The sequence below is a fragment of the Muscardinus avellanarius genome, assembly GCF_963383645.1.
Source record: "Muscardinus avellanarius genome assembly, chromosome: 3".
NCBI lineage: Eukaryota > Metazoa > Chordata > Mammalia > Rodentia > Gliridae > Muscardinus > Muscardinus avellanarius.
Window position 1 is genome coordinate 1,280,367 of NC_137788.1, and position 23,742 is coordinate 1,304,108.

General features: G+C 53.5%; 2 protein-coding genes across 2 annotated transcripts; one reads left to right on the top strand and one right to left on the bottom strand.

Annotated features, from left to right (window-relative positions):
- Window positions 1-874: 874 nt before the first annotated feature.
- RER1 (retention in endoplasmic reticulum sorting receptor 1) lies at window positions 875-13,893 on the top strand (the record flags this gene model as incomplete). Its single annotated transcript, XM_080692530.1, has 6 exons — window positions 875-955; window positions 7,393-7,497; window positions 10,156-10,255; window positions 11,362-11,440; window positions 13,041-13,176; window positions 13,804-13,893. The coding sequence occupies 6 exons, from the start codon at window positions 875-877 to the stop codon at window positions 13,891-13,893; spliced, it is 591 nt and encodes a 196-aa protein (XP_080548656.1).
- Window positions 13,894-16,802: 2,909 nt separating this feature from the next.
- PEX10 (peroxisomal biogenesis factor 10) lies at window positions 16,803-21,632 on the bottom strand (the record flags this gene model as incomplete). Its single annotated transcript, XM_080692338.1, has 6 exons — window positions 16,803-16,871; window positions 17,683-17,818; window positions 17,897-18,072; window positions 18,782-19,188; window positions 20,706-20,786; window positions 21,524-21,632. The coding sequence occupies 6 exons, from the start codon at window positions 21,630-21,632 to the stop codon at window positions 16,803-16,805; spliced, it is 978 nt and encodes a 325-aa protein (XP_080548464.1).
- Window positions 21,633-23,742: the final 2,110 nt, after the last annotated feature.

Below are 23,742 nucleotides of genomic sequence, written 5' to 3' on the forward strand. Positions count from 1 at the left end.
CCCACAGATTTGGGGGTGCTGAGCATTGTTGCCCCTGGCATCCTCCCCAGCTTAGGGGCCGGTGAGTTCTTTGTCTTTAAAGTAGGATTGATGATGAAAGTCCCAGCATTGAGCAGGGCTTTCCCGAAGCCTTTGAGGGGCCAGGTGACTGGCGAGGCCCTGGACTCTGGGCCTGCTCAGGAGCGGAGCTGTGGCATGACCTTGGACTATCTGAAACATGTTCCTCCACTTTTTAGAGTGGGGGTAATGATGCCCCTTCTCTGACCATCTAGGAACTAAGCAGGACAATGTGGGGACCTTTTGCATCTGGGTTCTTAACAGATGAATTACACCTGGGGTCACACATGCCTGTCAGAATAGCCAGAAGCAGTTAGGATTATCTCTAGTTACCAGATAAGAAACTGAGACAGGGATGGATGGGCTGCCTGCGAATCATGGGCGACATCTTCCTGTTGATGGAGGAGAAGACCTGGCCATGGAGCAGGGCACAGGGAAGACACGGAGTTTGAGGGAAGTTGGGGGTCCCAGAGGAAGAGGGAGGGCGAGGAGCGCCACGTGCCGTGTGCCAGCGAGGAGTGGGCTTCCAGGGTGTTGGGCGGGCAGGCAGGTGGCCATGGGCCTCGTGTCCCCGTGAGGTCCAGGTGCTGGTGGTGGAGATGGGCCAGCTCGCTTGTCCTCTCCTTCCCTTCACCAAAACCGGTCACCTGCTTGTTTCTTCATGAACAGTTCATGGCGAAAGCACAAATGGCTTGGATGAAGTGTTCAGTGTCGAAAGAAACCTGCTTGACAGATGGTCAGCATGGGGCAGGGCAGAGTTTTCCTACCCTCGGATGTGCCCTTATTTAAAGTATCTCACGTTTCGCTCAGTTACAGAATGTCTGAAGGGGACAGCGTTGGAGATTCTGTCCATGGGAAACCATCGGTGGTGTACAGATTTTTCACACGACTTGGACAGGTTAGTGGATTTGTAGATTTGTGTAAATATTTGGAAAAGAAATTGTCAGCTCCAGAGACATCTATCTTCCTAAGTGGTGCGAGTGTGCCGCATTGCTGGACGAGGAGTTAACCAGTCCTTGCCTAGCCCGCCGCCTGCGCTCGGGGTTGGGCTCCTGTCCTCACGTGAAGGCCTGTGCTGCTGCTTGCAGGGAGTCCAGGTGGAGCGGGCCAGGCTCTGGCACGTGTGCTCTCGGCCACATGTGTGCTTTTATTGTTTTGGTTTTTGTTTCTTTAAGTGCTACAGAAGGAACCCAGGGCTGGTGTGCGGTTGGGAGTGTTCTACCACCGAGTTACACCCCCAGCCCTTTTTTTTTTTCTTTTAGCTACTTTTAAAAATGTACAAATCCCTCTTAGCTGCCAGCACTGTAGATATGATGGTGGCCCTTGGTCTGCTTTGCCACCACCGTCCACCTGCTTCCAGGCATCTTGATGGCCTCATCTTTCTTTGTGCTGGGGCCTCAAACTTATATGACTACTCTGTTTGAGCTTAAGTGTGGAAGTCTTAATTAATTAATTTTTTTTTTTTGCGGTACTGGGGATGGAACCCAGGGGCATTCGAGCTACACCCCAGCCCTATTTTTTTATTTTTTTTTTAATTTTTTGGGTGTGGAACCCAGGGGCATTCAACCTCTGAGCTACACCCCCTGCCCTATATTTTATTCTTTATTTTGAAACCGGGTCTCACTAAGTTGTGGAGGGCCTCACTAAAGGCTGTCCGCTAACCGCGATCCTCCGGTCTCAGCCTCCCGAATGCTGGGATTACAAGCGTGTGCCACCATGCCTGGCCCCAGCCCTATTTTTTAATTCTTTATTTTGAAATTGGGTCTCACTAAGTTGTAGAGGCTGTCCGTGAACCTGTAATCCTCGTCTCAACCTCCCAAGTACTGGAATCACAAGTGTGCGACACCACACCTGCCCAGAAGTCTCGTTTAGTGAATAGTTTCAGCCACTGATACTTTGGCTCAGTTACAGATGTATCAGCTTTTTTTTTTTTTTTTTTTTTTTTTTGTGGGTCTGGGGATGGAACCCAGGGGCATTCAACCTCTGAGCTACATCCCTAGTCCTACTTTTTATTCTTTATTTTGAAACCAGGTCTCACTAAGTTGCAGAGGGCCCACTAAGTAGCTGAGGCTGTCTGCAAACCACAATCCTTCAGTCTCAGCCTCCTGAATGTCAACTTTCTATATTTTATTTTTGGTGGTACTGGAGGTGGAACCCAGGGGTTTTTCTACCTCTGGGCTACACTCCCAGACCTATTTTATATTTTATTTGGAAACAGGCTCTCACTAAATTGCTGAGAGCCTCACTAAATAGCTGAGGCTGGCTTTGAACCCGTGCGATCCTCCTATCTCAGCCTCTCAAGCGCTGGGATTACAAGTGTGCGTCACCACGCCCGGCTCAACTTTTTAATTTAAAAAGTAGCCTATATCAAACCTAATGACTGAATCTGGGTGATAGGTATATGTAGTTTTTCTTTTTTTTTTCAGTATTGGGGCTGGAACCCAGGAGTATTCTACCTCTGAGCTACACCCCCAGCCCTATTTTTTATTCTTTATTTTGAAACAGAGTGTCACCGAGTTACAAAGGACCTTACTAAGTAGCTGAGGCTGTTCGCAAACCTTGATCCTCCTGTCTCAGCCTCCCAAATGCTGGAATTATAGGCATGTGCCACCACGCCTGGTTAGGTATGTGTAGTTCTATATATTTTATGAATGTTTGAAAGTTTCCAAAAGTAGAGTTTTGTGTGTGTGTGTTTGTGGTACTGAAGATTGAACCTAGAGACAGTCTACCTCTGAGCCATATCCCTAGCCTCATTGTTTATTCTTTATGTTGAAACAGGGTTTCACTAAGTTGCAGAGGGCCTCCCTCATAAGTTGCAGAGGCTGGCCGAGAACCTGTGGTCCTCCTGTCTCAGCCTCCCAAATCCTGGAATTACAAGCATGGGCCACCACACCTAGCTGAGGCTTTTTTTTTGAACTCGGGTATTCTACCTCCATGCTAGACCTCCAGTCCTTTTTAGCTTTGAAAGAGGGTCTTTCTAGGTTGCAGAGAGTCTTGCTGTGTTGTCGAGGCTGTCCTTGAACCTGGGACCCTCCACTCAGCCTCCCAAGTACTGGGATTACAGGTGGCTGCCCCACACCTGGCTCACCCTCGGCCCTTTTTTATTTTGAAGTGGCCTGAATTGCCAAGTGTCTCACAGATTGCTGAGGCTGGCCTTGAGCCTGATCCTTCTGTTTTAGTAATCCAAGTACTGATTATAGGTATGTGCCACTGTATTTTAGCTATAATTAATATTTTTAAATTGAATTTCAGCCAGGTGTGGTGGGACATACTTGTAATCTCAGTACTTGGAAGGCTGAGACAGGAATCACAGGTTCATAGCCAGCCTCAGCAACTTGTGAGGCCCTGTGCGATGTAGTGAGATATTGTTTCAAGATAAAGAATAAAAAATCAGTCTGGGGAAGGAGCTCAGAGGTAGAATGCCCCTGGATTCAATCCCTAGTACTACATTCACTCAAAAAAATTGAATTTCATGCTTGTAATCCCAGTACTTGGGAGGTTGAGACAGGATTGTAGGTTCGAGGTTAGCTTCAGCTACATAGTGAGGCTTTCTGCAACTTAGCGTGAGACCCTCTTTCAAAATGAAGAATAAAAAATAGGGCTGGGAATGTAGCTCAGGGTAGTGTCGCCTCCCCCAGTTTTTTTTCAAAATTTAAATAAAACATATGTGTATATATGTAAACATGTAGTTGTTTAGAAAAAAACCAGACTTAGGTTTCCCTCGGCATTGTCCACCGCTTCTTGGGTACTTACCCGACCAGTCTCTGGCTGCTAGTGGTCAGGCTGTGGCTGACTGCCTGTGGGTGGAGGAAGGACCAGGACAGGGCTGCTGGCCCAGGGGAAGGCTGCAGAGTCAGAAGAGAAGCCCAGTACAGGCTTGGGAGAGATCCCGGGGAGATGTGGGCGTTGGGACAGGGCTCCGGTGATGGGTCCTGTTGTGTGAGATGCCGACTTGAAGGTGTACGTCTCCTTTCCAGGAGACGGCCTGTTTGTTCTTGGTATGAGGGTTGAACCCAGAGGCATGCTAAGGGCATTCTGACTTCACTACAAGCCCGTCTCTTTTAACATTGTTATTTTATTTTATTATTATTATTATTGTTATTATTATTATTATTATTATTATTATTATTATTTTTGGTGGCACTGGGGTTCCTGGAAGCCCTCCTACCTCCGGGCTACACTCCCAGACCTATTTTTACATTTTTATTTGGAAACAGGGTCTCCTAAGCCAGCGCGCGCGGCTGGCTTCTAACCTGCGCGATCCTCCTGTCTCTGCCTCCCAAGCGCGGGGATGACGAGCGTGCGCCGCCACGCCCGGCTCTTATTTTATTTTGAAACAGTTTTGCCAAGTAGTTTAGGCTGGCCTCAACCTGTGATCTTCTTGTCTCAGCTTCTCAAGTATTGGGATTATGGTGTAGCCCACCACACCCCACTCAGGTGAAGTCTTCTCTTTGGGGTGAAGTCATCCTCCACTATGATGGTCCTTTTGTACTAATGGTGTACCACCAGGATCCATGATCAATTGTTGTGGGGTTTTTTTTTTGGTGTGTGTGTGTGGGGGGGTTCACTGTGGGTTGAACCCAGGGCTATTCTACCTCTGAGCTACACCCCTAGCCCTATTTTACTTTTTATTTTGAAATAGGGTCTCACTTGGTTGACCTCAAATTTGAGATCCTCCTGTCTCGGGCACCCAAGTACTGGGATTATAGGTGTGTACCACTGTGCTTGGCTATTTTATATTTTATGTAAGAGGTGAACCTGCTTTAGAAATTATTACAAATAAGCCGGGCGTGGTGGCGCACGCTCGTAATCCCCGCGCTTGGGAGGCAGAGACAGGAGGATCGTGCAGGTTCGAAGCCAATCGCGCGCGCTGGCTTAGGAGACCCTGTTTCCAAATAAAAATGTAAAAAATAGGTCTGGGAGTGTAGCCCGGAGGTAGAAGGGCTTCCAGGAACCCCAGTACCACCAAAAAAAAAAAAAAAAGAAAAAAGAAAAAAATTATTACAAATAAACTTTGGATTGTGAATTGCAAATTTAGATCAATTGTAATCACTGTTTCGTGAAGATAGATATAATCCCTTGCCATTTTAATTATCTTTTTTTGGGGGGTACTGGGGATTCAACCCAGGGAATTCTGTCTTTGAACCACACACCCCACACTTTTTTTTTTTTTTTTGGTACTGGGGTTCCTGGAAACCCTTTTACCTCCGGGCTACAATCCCGGAGGTAAAATTTTATATTTTAAGAAAATATAAATTTTATATTTTAATAAAAATATAAAATAATACCTATTTTTATTTTTATTTGGAAACAGGGTCTCTTAAGCCAGCGATGCTGGCTTCAAACCTGCGCTATCCTCCTGTCTCTGCCTCCCAAGCGCGGGGATTACAAGCGTGCGCCACCACACCCGGCCACCCCACACCTTCTGTTTTTTGTTTTGAACAGAGTATTGCTATGTTGCTATGGGTCTTGCTAAATTTCTGAGGCTGGCCTCAAACCAACAATCCTGTTTCAGCCTCTGAGTACTAGAATAGATGTGCACCACCACTTCTCTTTTTTTTCTTGTTCACTGGGGATGGAACCCAGGGGCATTCTACCCCCGAGCTACACCCCCAACCCTGTTTTATTCTTTATTTTGAAACAGGGTCTCACAAAGTTGTGGAGGGCCTCCCAAGTAGCTGAGGCTGGCTGTAAACCTGCAATCCTCCTGTCTCCGCTTCTCAAGTATTGGGATTACAAGTGTGCGTCACCACGCCTGGTTTGGCTTCTCTTTAAAAAAAAAGACAACAAACAGCCGGGCGTGGTGGCGCACGCTTGTAATCCCCGTGCTTGGGAGGCGGAGACAGGAGGATCGCGCAGGTTTGAAGCCAACCATGCTGGCTTAAGAGACCCTGTTTCCAAATAAAAATATAAAATAGGTCTGGGAGTGTAGCCCAGAGGTAGGTACAAGGGCTTCCAGGAACCCCAGTACCACCAAAAAAACCAAAACAACAAAAACAAAAAACCCGCCAACTGTAGATGGCATGCTGGCATGTGCCCGTAACTGCAGCTTGGGAGGTTGGAGCAAGAAGATCATGACGTCGTGGGCAGCTAAGGTTGGTGCGTGTCTGTAGTGGTACTTGGAGGCTCAGGCAGGAGGGTCAAAGGGTCAGGAAAAGCCTCAGCAAGAAGTGAGATTCTTGCTGACCTAGTAAGACTCTGTTTCAAAAACATAAAAGGGCTGGGAGTGGCAGCACATGCTTAGAATCTCAGTGTGTGGAAGGCTGAGACAGGAGGATCTGGGTTCTCCACCCTCAGCTACTTAGGCCCCCTGCAACTTACTGAGACCCTGTTTCAAAATAAATAATAAAAAATGGGCTGGAGTGTATATCAGAGGTAAAATGCCCCTGGGCTCAGTCCTCAATACCCAAAAAAAAGGAGGCTGGGTGCAGTTGTGTGCACCTGTAATCCTAATACTTGGGAGGTTGAGACAGGAGGATCACAGGTTTGAGGCCAGTGTGTGGTAACTTAGATTCTGCTTCAAAATAAAAAATAAAAAGGTCTGGGGTATAGCTCAAAGGTAGAACCATCACTGAGTTCAATCCCCAGAATGACCACCCCCCAAAAATGATGTATGCTTATAATCCTAGTACTTGGGAGGCTGAGAGGCATAAGGATCACAGGTTTGTGGCTAGCCTCAGTAACTTAGTGAGACTCTGTTTCAAAAAAAAAGGATAAAGACCTAGGCGTGGTGGCATAAGCTGGTGATCCCAGCATTTGGAAGGGTGAGACAGGAGGATCATGGTTTGAGAACAGCCTCCGTTATTTAGTGAGGCCCTTTGCAACTCAATGAGACCCTGTTTCAAAATAAAGAATAAATAGGGCTGGATGGAGGTGTAGCTCGGAGGTAGACTGTCCCTGGGTTCCATCGTTAGTACCAAAAAAAACAAAAAAAAAACCCAGAATTAGGCGTGGTGGCACACGCTTATAATTCCAGTACTTGGAAGGCTGAGACAAGAGGATTGCAGGTTTGCGGCCAGCCTCAGCTACTTAGTGAGCTCTCTGCAACTTAGTGAGGCTCTGTTTCAAAATAAAGAATAAAAAATAGGGCTGAGGGTGTACCTTGGAGGTAGAATGCCCCAGGTTCAATCTCTAGTACTGCAAAAAAGGAAGAGACAAAAAAAAAAAAACAAAAAGCCTGTTGGGAATATAGCTCATTAATACAGGAATACAGATATTGCCGAGCTGGGAGTGGGTTCAGTCCCCAGTATCACAAAAAACTTACACCCCTATAGAAGAAAGTGTGTTTTGTGGGTGTTCAGGGGTCCGCTCATGCTCTTGCATTCTTGTCTCTAGATTTACCAGTCCTGGTTGGACAAGTCCACGCCTTACACAGCTGTGCGGTGGGTGGTGACGCTGGGCCTGAGCTTTGCCTACATGATTAGAGTCTACCTGCTACAGGTGGGTATGGGCAGGACTGGCACGGCTGTGTCCGCGCCGGCAGAGTGTGGCGCTGGTTGTGATGTCGCTGTTCCAGTTTATCTTGAGCACTTTTCAGTTCAGCACCAAATGTAAGAAGAATTTCAGAGACTAACTTTTTTTTTTTTTTGGTGGTACCGGGGTTCCTGGAAGCCCTTCTACCTCCGGGCTACACTCCCGTGGGCTACACTCCCAGACCTATTTTTTTACTTTTTTATGTGGAAACCGGGTCTGTTGAGCCAGCGCGATCCTCCTGTCAGAGACTAACTTTTAAAGAGGTTTATAGCCGGGCGTGGTGGCGCACACTTGTTATCCCAGCATTTGGGAGGCTGAGACTTGAGGATCGCAGTTCGTGGACAGCCTCAGCTACTTAGGCCCTCTGCAACTTAGACCCTGCTTCAAAATAAAGAATAAAAAAAAAAAACAGGGCAGGGGGTGTAGCTCGGAGGTCAAATGCCCGTGGGTTTCATTCCCAGACCTGCAAAAAAAAAAAAAAAAATAGGATTATATATGACTGTAAGTTGGCCATATTCTCCGGCTAGAATTCCTGGTATCCCTCGTCCAGCCTTGCCCTCCCTTGGCCTGGGTTTCCTCGAGTTCCTGTTGTGGGCGATGTGTGTGGCTCGCTCTGTCCCCGCTGGGCCTCCCCGCTGGGCCAGAGGCCCAGGCCCAGGCGTTTTGTTGTATATGCTCATCTGCAGGTGAGGGGCAGGTACTTCGCCCATCAGTGGCCGCCTTCACAAGGCCGAGCCCTTCTGAGTTCCATCTCACGAGGGACTTGAGGCTGAGAGGCAGCATGCAGGCTCCTGCTTGGGCTTTGTCCGAGCCACTGCTTCCTGGTGAACACCTGTGTTCAGTGACTGCGCGCTCGCCCGGAGAGGGCAGGCTGAAAGCCTTGTGCTCTGGGGCTGTGGGAGATTTCTTCACTTAAGCACTCCTCCTCCCAGTATTTCTCAAGATTTAGGAGACGCCAGTCCATCCACCAGTCAGTAGGTTTATTTATTGGTCTCTGCAGTGGATCTGATGCTGTGTGAAATTCCTTTTTTTTTTAATCCCCCCACACCCCAGCCTGCGCCCCACACCCCTAGAGAAGGTACCAGGCCTTGCTGTCCCTGAAGCCTGGCTTCCCAGCCCCAGGGAGAGTTAAGAGCCTTTCTGTGTGTGTGGAGGGGGAGAGGGAAGTCCTCCTGGTGGGCTGGTCTCCCTTTTGTGTTTGGAGAGTGAAAAATTGGTGGCCTAGTTTATTTTTAATTGGGCCTGTGAGTATTTTGGATGAATTTTAAGTGTTACTTGCCATTTCCAAAAAGTGGGAGATTACCTATGAAAATGGTAATCTACTCTCCTATGGGCGTGATTTTCCTAAAAACCTCAAAGATTGAGCAATGCTGGGCCCATATTTTCACATGGCAAAAATTGGCAGGATCTCAGTCATAAATTCTCACTTAAGCTAAATACAGAAGCTCGTTCTTGCTGTTTTCGCTTACAGGTTTAGTTCTATGAGTAAACCCAGCGTTGGTTTCATGTGACGGCGTTGGCAGTTCTCTAGTTCATTGTAGTGTAGCACTCGATCTCTACAAGATGTCTGAAAGTCAAAAACATTTTAATTGCAACTTGGTCTATTCACTAATGTAAAGACTGGCCTAGCAACCTTGAGTTAGGGCGTGGTGGGGTGGGGCACCACAGACAGGTTAGTTCCACTGTTTTGTGCTTGACTGGGTGGCTCTCAGGCTGTAATACGATGACATAAATCCATTAACTGAACCCAGGGGCATTCTACCTTAGAGCTGTACTCCTAGTCCTATTTTTTTTTTTTTTTTTGGAAATGGCCTCACTAGTTAACTGAGGCTGGTCTCCAACTCGCCATCCTGTCTCAGCCTCCCAAGTACTGGGATTACAGGTGTGCGCCACCGTGCCTGGCTTACATTAACTTTTCACGTCTACTTTTTAGTTGTGTGACTTAAACACTTTTAGGGAAAAAGATTTCCTCTTGTTTGTATGAGAAAGTACACTTTTAATACTTGTTTCAGTTTGGGTACGTTACGGGGCGGCCTGGTGCTCAGTGCACGATGTGTAGGCCCGCCATGCTCTGAGGGAGCCTGGCTTCAGAACATTTCGTAGACCTCAGTCATGAGTTCTGAGTTTCCTGACTCTGGATTTCTTCTGGGCAGAGATCCTCACTATATATTTAGACAGTCTGGGAGATGTGGGTTGTCCACCGGAGGAACCTTACCGCCTCGTGTTGAGTTGGTCGGGACAGTCTTCGCTTGCACGTGACTGTCCGCTCAGCGGGGCTGCACCCTGGCTGGCCCCAGTGCAAGGTGGGCAGATGTTTTTTGTGAAAAGCCTTCTGCCCTCCTGGCTGGGAGCCATTGGCTGTGGGTGTCAGGTGATCTGACTGGCCCCTCGAGGAAGTTTGTTGCTTGGGCCCTGGGTGGTTACTCTAGTATTGAAACCCACAAAGTGATTTAAGAGAACTGGTCACTCTGGGTGTCTGTTAAAGTCCACTGTTACTAGAGTTAGAGCTGCCTTACTGTGTGTGAGCTGTGTGCTTTTCAGCTGAGCTGGGCGTGTCGGCTCAGCGCCGGGCTTGGGCTGGCGGCAGGGAGGGCTGCTTACTCACACCGTGCTCTTCTTTTCCAGGGTTGGTACATCGTGACCTACGCCCTGGGAATCTACCATCTGAATCTCTTCATAGCGTTCCTTTCTCCCAAAGTGGACCCTTCCTTAATGGAAGACTCAGGTAGAGAGTAGAGGCCATCCTCAGTGCTGTCCGGCCGCACTGGGCCTCTCCGCCCTTCCTAAGATGGCTCTGCGCGCACGTGCCTGTGGTGGTGGATAAATTTGTTTTAGAATGACTCATTAAACCCTCGTGCATCTGTGAGGGGGAGTTCACTCTGTTGTTTTGCAGATGAGGAGACTGGGGTACATAGAGTTACATAACTTGCTCAATAGACTGCCTGTGCTGGGCTCACTTCAGGACTCCCCAGTGGGTTCCTGTTCTGGGCCGGAGCCTGCCCGTGCCGCCCCCTGCCGGTGCACACCATGACTCAGCTGCCGGGCCCGCAGGCCGACGTGCAGCTGCTCGCTGCCATCTGAGTTGAGGGGTTCTTGGCGCGTGCTTGTGTTCCTGTGCCATGCCAGTGAGACTTCATTGCTCCTGGCCATACCGGGGCCAGACAGGGCGTGCCAGCCAGCAAGGGTGGACAGACGTCTGCCCAGGCACACCTGCTACCTGGCCGTGGGGTCCTCTGCTGGGGAGAGCTTCTCCTGAGCATGAGGTTTTCTTGACTTTTCAAGTTGGATGATCAGCAGTCCGTGCCTTTTCTTTATAGAGAATAGATGATGAAAACACTAAAGGAAAAAACAGCCACCTTTGTTTAATGTGCTGTTTAGGGGAGACTAGAAAAACCAGAGACCCTCTGTATCTCGGTTTCTCCTGCAGATGGGTGCAGTGGCTGGGCTGCCGCGGCCCCAGCAGTGGCCCGGGCACAGCCCGGTCTGCGTTTTTATTGCTTGTTTTGTGTAAATGTTAAATTCTTCCTCGTTTCTTTACCTTCATGTGGTACAGTGGATGAAAAGTCCATGTAGAGTTGGGTTCTTTTTTATGCATTTAAATGTTTAGAAGTCCTTTTAAAATGAGTCTAAATTGGTGACTCGTGAAGCAGTGAATGGGTTTGCAAGTTGGCTGCAGCCCCCATTTTATCTTTGGTTAAATCAGACAAATCTGTTTCCCATATGTGAGCCTGCGAGCCCCGAAGCTTTTAGGGAAAGCTTATGGCGTGGTGGTGGGAGTGGAATGCAAAGGAGAAGAGCTGCTCTGCCCTGGACTGACATTCTGCCTTTCAGACGACGGCCCCTCCTTACCAACCAAGCAAAACGAAGAGTTCCGCCCCTTCATTCGAAGGCTTCCAGAGTTCAAGTTCTGGTGAGCCAGTTCTTTTTTCCCTCTTACACCTACATTTTTATTTGAGACATTGTGATTGTACATGTTTCTGGGATACAGCGTGAATGTTTCAGTACCTCTGTACAGTGTGTAGCAGGTCTGTCCCTCTACTGGTTTTTTTTTTTTTTTTTTTTTTTTTTTTTTGGTGGCACTGGGGATGGAACCCAGAGGCATTCTACCTGAGATACACTTCTAGCCCTTTTTTTGTGTGTGTGGCACTGAGGATTGAACCCAGAGGCATTCTAACTCTGAGCTAGACCTCCAGCCCTATTTTATTTCTTATTTGGAAGCAGGGTCTCATTAAGTTGCAGAGGGCCTCGCTAAGTTGTCAAGGCTGACTTCGAACCTGCGATCCTCCTGTCTCAGCCTCCCAAGTACTGGGATTACAAGCGTGCGCCACCACGCCCTGCTCCCAGTTACCGTTTTGAAGTAGTGTACTGTCCGCCATAGACGCCCTCCCGTGCTGTCCTCTGTCCCACTGCACCTCTTGAGAAGTCCTTGTGCTCAGTGCAGCTGAGGAGGTCTTAAGAAGGGACTAGTTTTTATTCTACTCAGGCAGTGACCTAGACTTCTTGCAGAGGTGAGGTGTGTGGTGCTTCATTTTGTTGAGATGTTCGCTCACGCAAAGGTGGTGGCTGCACACGAGCACGGATCAAGGGGGCTCTGGGTGAGACCACCACCGGTGCCATTCTCTGGGCATCAGGTCAGCACCGCTGGTCTGCAGCTAGCAGATGTGAGGCTGCTCTGGGATGGAGGGAGCTGGCATCTCAGACTCCAGCCTCAAGAGGGCAGGCCTGGGCCTCTGTGCCCTGGGCCCACGGCCTCCCATGGCCGGCAGAGTTGGGCTACTCGGTTTTCTGAGTAGTTGAGAGGGTCCTGGGCAGAGGTGTCTGGGTCAGGGCCAGGGGTGGTCCTTTGCAGACCGCACTCCTGTAGAGGTTGAGAGCGATGGGAACGCAGCGGGGCGTGGCTCCTGTGCCCCCCCATTGGGGCTGGGTGCTCTGCCTGGCCCCCTGCCCTGGTGCACAGGAGGAGCCAGTGTCTTTTCTTGGGGTAGTACATTGAGCAAACTGGGTTCTTGCCGCTACATACCCTCATTCTACAGCCCGGGGCTGTGTGCAGCCTGGTGTGTGGTGCTGGGCCATGGGGTTATTGGAGGGAGGGTGAAATCATGGGCTCTGGAAGCTCTGGGGAACCTAGAGCAGTGGGGGTGATGGAGCGTGTGCGGAGCCTGGCTGGAGGTGAGGACAGCAGGGGCGCGGCGCGGCACGCTGGGGAGGAAAGCATGCTTGCTTCTCAGGACAGACAGGCAGATGGGGACACACACACACACACTCAGGCACTCTACCCCCCACCTCCCAGCTTCAGCACAGGTGTTTTCAGAAGACTTGGTTTAAAGGGACTGAGAAGGAGCCAGGCACGATTCAGTGTAACGCATGCTCCTAAGGTGCACGCCACACTGCGCCTGAGTGGGGCCTGCGCCTCTGGATGCTCATTTGCGGGCAAATGAGGAGACAAAGGGGTGGCGGGCTAGTGCCTGTTGCAGGCGGAAGGCGGCGCTAACTTCTCCCCTCGCTCCAAGGCACGCAGCTACGAAGGGCATCCTCGTGGCCATGGTCTGCACCTTCTTCGAGGCTTTCAACGTCCCGGTGTTCTGGCCAATCCTGGTGATGTACTTCATCATGCTTTTCTGTATCACAATGAAGAGGCAAATAAAGGTAACGATTTCCGTGCTGCTGCTGTGCCGAGGTGACCGTTACTGCCTGGGGAGCCGTGCCCAGCCCGAAGAGTGCTGTGGTGGGGCCCGGCACGGGCTTCGTGTATGCGGAGAACCCCAAACTGTTTCTGCCGAGGTCCATGTGCACAAATCTACAAGATTTGTGGGAGCCAGTGGCTTTCGGGGCAGCTTTGTGGGAGCTGGGGAAGGAAGCTCCGGGTTGAGCTGGGTCAGTCCTAGGCCAGAGCTCAGGGCTTTGCAGCACCTGCTTGAAGAGGAGTGTTACGAGGACGTCCGCCATGCGGTGTGGCTGTGCCATGCTGCTGTGTCCCCCAGCCCTTTACGGACGTCCACCGTGCAGTGTGGCTGTGCCCCAGGGCCACGCTGCTGTGCCCCCCATCCCTTCTTCACGGAGGGCTCGCGAAACGCTTCCTGACTTGTCAGGCGCAGGTGCGGCTGGGGCGGGTCCGCCCGGCCGTGGAGGGCCGCTGTTAGCAGAGATGGAGTGTGCCACCGGCGTGCAGGTTCCTCTGTGACGTAGGGAAGACGGGCACCATTGGCTTCAGAGTTGGGGAACCGTGGGTGAGCAGTTCTGAAGTAACTCGAGCTTGTCTGTTTGTTTTCCCAGCACATGATTAAATACCGGTACATACCATTCACACATGGAAAGAGGAGATACAAAGGGAAGGAGGACGTGGGCAAGACGTTTGCTAGTTAGAAGCTGGACTGAATCTGGCATACGTGTTCAAGGACGGTTTTGAGCCATTGTAACAATGCCCGTTTCTTCACATAAAGTAGTTGATTACGAGGGAGTGGAATTTTCTTTTTAAAAAGGAGCCTCACTGATCTGTAACTGAAATACAGGTTCTTGAAGACACTGGCATTCAAACCAAATCGCATTGATTCCTATTTGAGTGGTGTCGGCAGAGTAGTCGTAAACCCCAGGCTGAAGCTGGGTAGCAGCCGGTGAGAACGAGGGGCGGGCGGGAGGACAGGAGCGAGGCCGCGAGCGCAGCCAGCCGCAGCGTGCGGGCTGCTCCCGACCTGCACCGTGCCGAGGCCACTGCTCCGGGCCGGAGGGAAGACGCCAGCCTGACTCCTCCTGTGGGGAAGAATGGAACACTTGGAAGGTGATTTTCAAGTAACTTGGGGGTTCTCATGCCAGTTTCCAAATTCCATCTCACTAGAGATGTTTCAAGTTGGCCTCTATTGTGATGACTCAAAACTTTGTTCTTAACTACCATGATTGCTTCTGAGGGCCTGGAATTATAAATATATTATATTTTAATTGTTTGAGATTTTTTTGGACATATTTCTTTGATACATAGTTTGTTTTGCTTTGAATTAATTTAAATTTGTTCTCATGTAACAGCCCCTTTAAAAAGGACACACACAAATCAGTCAGAGTAGACCAGGTTTGCAGGTTTAACACACAGCTTTCCACTTTCTCTTAGGAAAATAGAACCCATCATACGCCAACTTTTTTGATGTGATAAAAAAAGAAACACTCAACCATTTCACAGTGATCCTTTAATTCCGATTTTATTAAAGACAGTGCCCCCTTGTCCATGTAACTTCTATCTAAAACGCTAGCCACCATGTGCAGCCTGGCTGCTTTCAGTCTTCTGGGAGGGGAGCACTTTTGCCCACCAGCCCCCATCCTAGCCGTGGAGGTGCGCCGGGCTCTGGCTGGCTCACGGGCCTCGTCTGCACCAGTGGTTCCTGGCAGCAGGTAGTTCTAGACATGGCACCAGTCAGTCATCTGCAGTTTTGTTGTTGACTTCTGTGTCTGAACTTGAGCTCTCCTTTAAGAGGCCCTGTGAAAGCTCTTTTGTATTTCGGGTCCATCATTCTAAATGATGCTTCCTAGTTCTTTTTTGGTGGTACTATGGATTGAACCTGGGGCCTTGAGTAGACAAGCACTCTGAGCTTTGCCCCCTGGCCGTGTTTTATTTGCAGACAGGGCTTCGCTAAGTTACAGCGTGCTGCCTTGGACTGGCAGTCCTCCTGTCTCAGCCTGCCAGGTAGTTGAGATGACAGGTGTGCACCCCCAGTCCAAGGCAGTACTTTGGTCATCTTGAGAGCACCTGGGGTTCCCAAGTCTGCCTTCATGTTCATACTGTCTTCCTGGCCTGCACTCAGGGCCAAGGTGTGCTGGGAAATCATGTGCCCCCAGAGCTGTGTGGACAGGACCGACTGCTCTTAGCTTTTCTGCGGGCTCTTTTCCTGGCATGGAGGCATCTGTTGCCTAGCAGCCAGGGTGCCATTCCCAGGGTCCCTCTAGTCGAGGAGGTATGGCTGCTTCTTCCTGGCCAGCAGATCTTGATGGCTGAACAAACACCAGAGCCAGTGCTGTGGGCTGGGCCGGAATACCCATCTTCACAGAGCCCTTCATGTTGTCCTTCCCGGCCGTCTTCTGTTCTTAACCAAAGCTAGTTTTCTTTTGTGGTACTAGGAATCAAACTCAGGGTCCCTCTAAGGTATGTCCCTAGCCTTGTTTATTTTTTATTTATTTTTTTGGTGGTACTGGGAGTGGAACCCAGGGGCTTTTCTAGCTCCGGGATATACTCCTAGACCTATACTTTATTTGGAAACAGGGTCTAAGTTGCTGAGCACCTAAGTAGCTGAGGCTGGCTTTGAACCTGTGGGATCCTCCTGTCTCAGCCTCCCAAGCACTGGGATTACGAGCGTGCGCCACCACACCTGGCTTAGCCTTGTTTATTTTGAAATGGGATCCCAAGTTGCACAGCTGGCCTCAGACCTCTTCTTCTGCCCCAGCCTCCCAAGTATTAGGATCACAAGTGTGTGTTTCTTAAAGTTGCCAAGTGGTCTCTCACGAGGTACATTTTGGCAACCTGAAAATAGAGTGCAGGCAGAAGCAAGCTAGGGACGAGCTGAGAGGGAGCTGGACACGGCGACTGGGTAAGCAGGCACCCTGCCCACCTGGGCCTGGGAGAACCCCTAGAGCACTGGGCATTTGAGGGCCCATGTAGGTGGGTGTTAGGAGGCAGACTCACTGAGCTGGCTCTAACCTCCAGCAGGAGATTTGGGTTAAGGCCAAGATAGACTCCCATTTTCTTAAAATAGGAAGCAAACATGTACTAAACAGTATGTGCCAAATAGGCAGAGGAACTCTGGGTGAGCCACCTTGACATCTAGTCCTGGAGAGGGGCTCATCTGGCTGGGGCGCTGGGAGCTCTTGTGAGCAGACTGGCTGGACATTCACCTAGCCCCTGCCTCTGCACAGCCCAACGTGAACCCTCTGCTCAACAGAAATGAACAATAAAATTCTTTCTGGCTAACTTCTGCGATTAGTTCTCAACTGTATGACTTTGGGAGGGAAACCTAAAACTTTGTTTGAATGAGTGGGTCCTGAAGAAGTGGGCTACCACTTTCAGGCCCCTGCCCTGGGGGAGGTGCGGCCTGTCTGCTGATATCCACCTGAAGATGCCAGGCCAGCTGTTCCAGGCAGCTTTAGCTCTCTGTCCTCTACCCTGGTGATTGGGGTAATAGCTTATGTGACAAAAACCAAGTGTGAAGACTGATATTCTGCACAGCTGAAGTTGACTTGAAGATAAGCTGCTTCTTCCTTGGGGTTCCTGAGCCTCCTGGGACATCTGGCACAGGTCAGCGGTAGTGCCGCAGGTAGACCAGCTTCTGGGGAGGGAACTTCTCCCTGCAGAGGGGACACTCCGTCTGTGAAGAACGGGAGGGTCACTGGCTGCACAGTGGCGGGCCCCGCCCTCTACATCTGTCCCTTCTCAGGTGGCCTGAAGCCTGATGGGGTCAGGGTGGCATGGCAAGGTGTGGAACAGCGCTGCCTTGTGACAGCGGCACCCCTGGATGTCTGTCCAGGGTGCTGGGTCTCTCCTGGTGACTGAGCTCCATGGCTGTCCAGCATGGCTGGGTGGGCAGTTATGGAGGACCTCCGGTCCCATCAGCAGGACGCAGTGTGCCATGCCTGCTATTCTGATCCCTCTGTGCAGACCTTCCCAGCAGGTCCAGCCAGGACTGAGCCATGGTGCTGCTCTTGGGAACAGGGCTCACTGAGAAGGGAGCATGCTTGTTCCATAGCACACAACTGTGCTCAGAAAAACGCACTCCTGTCCCATGGCACTTCTGTCTTGTGATTTTGGAAGAATGAATCCTTGTGTTCTTGTCCTATTGCTGAGTCGGCTGGGCCGAAGCCAGGCCGAGGCTCTCACTTGCACTTGGAGTCTGGCCAGACATTCCTGCCATGCCTGGCTTAGGGGAGGTGACATGTATGCCACTACCTGGGACCAGGTCCATCCTGCTGGAACTGGGCTCCCAATGCAGAGCACGCGGGCAGGAGCGGCCTGGCCAGGCGCTGAGCCAAGCCTCAGCAGATGAGTCAGTGAAACTTCAGCCCAAACAAGGCCCCGCACCTGACTTACTGGGGAGCTCTTAAAAGATGCCCTCCACCACCCTGAGACCGACACTGAGGGGAGGCCAGCAGCCTGGCTCTTGCCATGCGGGGACCACGCACCTTGGTGCTGCACCACTCGGTGATGCACTCCCAGCAGAAAAGGTGGCCACAGGGTGTGGCTGTGGCGTGCCTGCGCTCCTCCAGGCACAGGGTGCACAGCGGGGCTCTGGAAACGGCTCTCTCTTCCAGGGAGCTCCTGGGAGGGTTGGACACAGGCAAGGTGAGCATGGCCGTGGCCCTCAGTGTGCCGAGGCACCCCAGGTCCCTGGCGCACCTGCGGTGGGACAGGCTGCGGTGAAGCCTCCACTCCTTCCTGGCTCGTTGTCTCTGTCTGAAGCTGTACAGCTGTAGCCCCGTGGAGAGCACCAGGTGCAGCAGGGAGATGAGCCCCAGCAGCCTGTAGCTCGCACGAGCCCTCAGGTCCTCTCCAGACAGGGGGTCGGCGCGGAGCTGTCAAGGCATGCGCCCCGCAGTCATCAGACATCGAGGGGACTTGGCCTCTGTGTGTGCTAGAGAGCCTACACAATAGGGCCAGGCCTCCCTTGGCACTGGGAGTGCCTAGTCACTGGGACCAGGCCCCAGGGATGGGTCCAGGAGACCAAGGGAGAGGTCCTAGGCTTGAGATGGATCTCTGTGCGTCCTCAGCAGACAGGACCTCAACCACGAGGCCAGACGGGCCAGAGGAGTGTGTGAAGAGTCTGGGGTAGTCCAGGGAGTTCTTGTGGGGAGAAAAGGAACCCGCCAAGCGCTTGAGCACCATGGTGGTGGTGGCGAGCCAGGTATGTGGATGCTGTCCACCAGTGGCCCAGCATAGGGATGAGGCAGGTTTGGGTGGGGCCAGCTGTTCTTCCCCAAAGTGGTGAAATGACAGCCTCAGGCCTGAGCTGGGGACTTGGCACAAGGCTGGACCAAGGTTCCCTTGCTCAGAGAGTGACCCCACCTCCTGGCAGCAGGAAGAGACAGATTCTACCCTCAGGGTTTGTGGTTTGTGGAAACGGGACTTCCCTGTCCAAGCAGGAAGTGTTGAGTCCAGGCTCAGAGCACAGCCCGTGACTGTGTCACCCGCATAGGCCAAAAGGGCGGAGGCTCTGCACAGGGACCCAGACCAGGCAGCAGTGGGTGGGGTAGCCGGATGGGGGCCCTTGGCTCTGCTACTTACATAAGTAACCCCCGAAAGCCTCTTGGCCAGGTGGTAGAAGACGCCATGGATGTAGAACCAGGCGACATGGAGCCGGTGGAGGCAGGCAAGGCCCTGCCTGAGGACGAGGACCAGCCGCTGAAGTGTCCTCCTCTGCTGCTCAGTCAGGGTGGCTGCGTGGCGACGCACCCAGCGCCTCATCCCTGACCGGCCACGCCCGCTGGGCACTGGGCTGCCCTGCGGGGGCCGCACAGGGTCACCATCGGCCTGCAGCTCCTGCTCCAAGGGCAGCAGGGCCTTGTCCAGCAGGTACGGCAGGACGGAGTGAAGTGCGACCAGCACACAGCGGCGCATCCGGGAGGGCACACGCCGCTGGGACGGGTCCACCTGGACGACGCCCACATACTCCTCCCCAAGCGTCTGGTAGCCTGGCAGGACAAAGACGGGGAGGTGCTGGGGCGGGCCTGATGCAGGGCTTCTGGGCCAGCCTGCCCTCTGTCGGCTTCTGTTTCCAAGCACGAGATCCACCCGCCCCATGTGCCACCCTGGACCTCTGGCCAAGCCCACCGCGGCCTGCCATGACCGCAGACAGCCTCGGCCCGGGAGTCTGGCCTGCTGTTACAGGTTGGGTCTGCAGCAATTCAGAGGTGGGGCTTCAGGGGGGCGATGAGGGCGCTGACCTCAGCAATGAACCGACCCACCGATGAGTTCACAGCGGACAGCAATTAGGAAGTAGGACCCGCTGGAAAAGGCGGTCATGGGGTCGCCTTTCCACAGCAGGCCTCCCCTGACGTGCTCTGCTTCCTCCCCACCTTGAAGTGAGCTCCTCTGCTCCACCGAGCCCTCCTTGTCATGACGTTCTGCCTCGCCAGAGGCTCAGAACAGCAAGCCAGACGACCACGGGCTGACTTCTGGGACACATGCTTCCTTTCCTTCCTGCTCTTCCAGGGCTGTTTCCCAGCCACGCCTTCTCTACCTATCCCCTGCCCAAAGATGCAGTCGTCCGTGGCCCCTCCCCCCACATACACGATGCAGCCCTAACTCACATGCCAGCTAGACCTGGCTCACTCCTGACACCAAGCTCCCAGCTCAGCTGCCTAGCTAAGGTTGCCATGTTGACTCAATAAACACCCCCAATCAGCCCACCTCCTGGGAAAGCCTGCTCCCCACTTCCTGTCTCTGTTGAACACAACGCCGCCCTGTTCCTGAGGTCAGGCCCCCATCCTTGACTTCTCTTCAGTGTCTGTGCAGGTCTCCCCAGTTCTACCTCTGCCCCTGTGGACTGGAATCAGCCAGCTCCCCCTCCCTCTGTGGCACCCATGCCTCTTAGGGGGAAAAGCCCAAGGCTTACAAAGCCCACAAACTCCTTGGGAGGATCGCCCCTAGCCTGTCCTTTTCTGCCTCCCACGACAACACATGATGCAGTCACTTGGTGCTTGTCACCAGCCAGAGTGCACTGCACGTGGCAGGGGCCCTAGAGTGACCCTCCTGTAGCACTGGCCAGCGTCTAGCAGGAGTGATCCTTGCGGGGTGCCCAGGTGGGATCGCTGATCCTGTGTCCCTCTTAGGTCTGTCCTCTAAGGGATGACCATCAGCCTTGACCCCTACTGTCCCACCAGATACAAGGGTCAGCACCGCGACCCATTAGTGCCACCAAGGCCAGCCACTGAGAAGTCCCAATACCTGGACAAAGTCCTGGATGAAGGTTCCCAGACACAAAAATGGATGAAAGGAGAGGCTTCTGTCTGGGGGGTTGAGCCCTGGCCTCTAGGGAGAGTCTCCGGTAGCTCCTCCTGCTTGGCCCAGGGAAGGCCCCTTCCCTCCCTGAGGCTGCCTGGGGGCCGGTCACAGGAGCTTCTCACTCCTGGCAGCCTCACTCCCATGCTCCTCTGACCTGGGTGGACTGTGGGTCCCTTGGTGCCAAGGGACTGCCAAAGGCTGTTACCTGCAAGTGTGGTGAGGCCGAAGTAGGCTATGTCTGAGAGCAGCTCAATCTCTTTCCTCCACTCCAGCCACTTTTTTGCACCTGAAAGGAAAAAAAGATGTTATTCCCGGGGCAGCGGTGGGCTCTCCAAAGTTCTAAAGACAAAAGTCTTCTCCAGGTGCTAAGGCCCAGACCAAGTACTCCCCCCTTTAAGAGGTCTTTCTGACCTCTTTCCTCTTCTGACACCCCAACTCCATCTCTTCAGCAAGCCGTGCCTAGTTTCCTCCTCCACCAGGCATCCTGAGAACACCCCACCAGCCGGTCTCCTAGGATCTGCCCACCTCCAGGATCTGTCAGGGGAACTGCTCTAGAGCTTACAAAGTCCCAGGACAGTCTACGTAGTTGTAAAAGCACAGACTGGAGACCACCGATGTAGCATCAAATCTCAGTTCTCCGAGAGAGAGAGAGAGAGAGACAGACAGACAAGAGAAGAAGGAGGCGGAGGAGGAGAAGGAGGAGGGAGGGGAGGGAGAAAAAGGAGCGCGAGAACTCTGGAACCTCTATTTACCCATCTGTAAGACCAATAACAACTGCGGCTCTGATACAGTTAAGTGCAAAGTGTAAGGTAAGCACACTACGTTAAAAAAAAAACAAACACTACTGATCGTCACTCCCCTCTGCGGCCAGCCCGGCCTCCTGGCCCGCTCCCGGCAGCGTCCTGCCGCAGTCGCGCGGCAAGGCTCCCCGGTCCGGCCGTGCCCCCCGCAGCCCGCCCGGGGCCTCCCGACCGTGGGGTGGCAGGTGCCGGCGTCCCCGCCCCCGAGCGCCGGGCCTCTCACCCGCCAGGCTGTGCAGGGCGCTGCCCGCCGCGCTCCGCAGCCCCCCGCGGTAGTACTCGTCCTTCTGAGCCGCGCGGATTATCTCCGGGGGGCTGGCGGCTCGCGCCATGGCCGCAGAGCCCCGGCCACGGACGCGAAGGCCCCCACGTGGGCGGGGTCTGATGACGCACGACGTGCGGCGCAGGTCATTTGCATCACCGGGCGAGGGCGGGGCCTGTGGAGACGGCGCGCGGCGGCCGGGCCGGGGGCGTGTCCGGGGCGTGTCCGGGGGCGTGGCCAGGCTCGGCCGGAGCCCCGCGGCTGGAGGGCTGGTGGCGGGCGCTCCCAGTTGTCCCAGCTCCTGCTGTCTGGCGTTAGGCCGGCGAAAGGTGCTCTGGGGGACCGAGAACCCTGGGAAGACGGTGACGGACAGCCGTCAGTGCTCCCAGCCAGCCCGTATCCCTCCCAGCCACTCTGCTCTCGAGGAGGCACGGAGGACGGGCGCCTGGGGCGGCGCCAAGGCCGCACGTCAGTGGGGGACAGAGCCCTGTGGCCGCCACAGGCTACAATGGGACCTGGTTCCCGCTCGGCGGGCCGGGGTGGGGGAAAGGGAGAGGAGTTAGTGAGGGGAAGGGGCTTGGACTGGAGGGGAGGGACATGGGGAGGGGCTGGGTGGAGGGAGCCGAGGGGGGCGGGACTGGGGTGGGGGTAGGAGATGGAAGCGTCCTGGAGGGCAGGGAGGAAGGGGGCCTGGGAAGAGGGCGGAGCCTGGGGTGGGTGGGGAGGGGCCCGGCTGGAGGGTTGGGAAGGGATGGAGGGGTGGGGGGTGTAAAAGGGGAGGACAGAGGAGGGGCGTGGAAGGGAGGGTCCGGTTGAAGAGGGCAGGACCTGGAGGGAGGGGAAGCAGGCTGGGTCCTGGCTGAAGCCGGGTGGCAGGTCCCCGCAATGGCTCTGGTGTGTGGTCCAGCGGCATCCCGCAGGGAAGACGGGAGGTGCTCCGGGGCCCTGTAGGCGGTCGAGGAGCCCGGGGGACTGCAGAGGGAAGTAGACCCAGAGCCTGCTGGCCTGCCTCACTCTGGGGCTGCACGGGCTGTGGTTCCTTGTCTGGCCTCTGGTCTGCAGGGGCTCACTGTAGGAGCGTCCCTGGACAGGCTCAGCCACTGGGCCAGAGCCCAGGGCCACCACTGGGAAAACTGGTGTAGGGGTAGAACACTTACCGCTGCAGGCAGAGCCCCTCCTGGAGGGCGGTTCCGCAGTTCCCCCTGAAAGAAGCCCTCAGTGCCCAGTGGGAGTCCCTGCCCCTGCTGGCACAGCCATCTCCTGAACGCAGAGGCTGCCCTCGGCTCCCGGTGGGCAGCCTGGGATGGACTCACTGGCAGGGCCAGACTGCAGGAGTGACCCTTGTAGAGAACAAGATGCCCACAGGTTTCTGGCCAACTCTCATGTGACAGTTTGAAATGCAGGGTTCCTTCTTGGCCCAAGGCTGCTCTGTTGCGAGAGTCCACGGGGAGGTCTAGATTCCTTCAGATTCAAGAGCTCAGTATTAGGGCAGGCCCCCAGGGCAGGCCTGTGCTGGACGCCCCTCACTGACAGATCCCTGCACAGGACTGTGTTTTCACCATCTTTTTTTTTGTGTGTGTGTGCACAATGGGATAGAAATCCCAGCCTCAAGGGGGCACAAAACAAGAAAGAGTAGCCAAGTGTCTGTTGCAATTAGGGGAGTGGGGCTTGGGGATACTTCTGGGTTCCAGTCTTGGTCTCCAGGCCTCGACTCAGCTGTGGAATGGCACCTCGGGCCCTCAGTTCCCTTGCTTGCTTGGGGGCAGGCCATAGTGCCTTAGTGCATTCCAGGCCTCTGGTCCCCCAAGGAGTCCTTCTTAAGGAGCAGAGCCCAGGACTGCCAGCAGATGGCGATGTCGGCCCATCTGCTCTTCATGGGTTAACTGGTAGAATATTTAGGGTTAGGGAATATTGTCCCAAAGATGGCCTGGCCCTGTGCTCAGGCTCCAGCAAGGGACTGCCCCATCTCGAAGCCACTCAAGGCAAGCTCCTGGCGCGCTGCAGCTGCACAGTAGCAGAGGGCTGGCCTCTGCCTTGGGTGGCTGGGCCCTTCCTCTGTCGTGCAGGAGAGTCTAGACCATTCCACCGTCGCCTCCCCGGACCTCAGTTTTCGGTGATGGCTAGCTGTGCGTCTCTGGCCCGTGCCCTCACCGCTGTCTTCCTGGTAGAAGACACAGGAG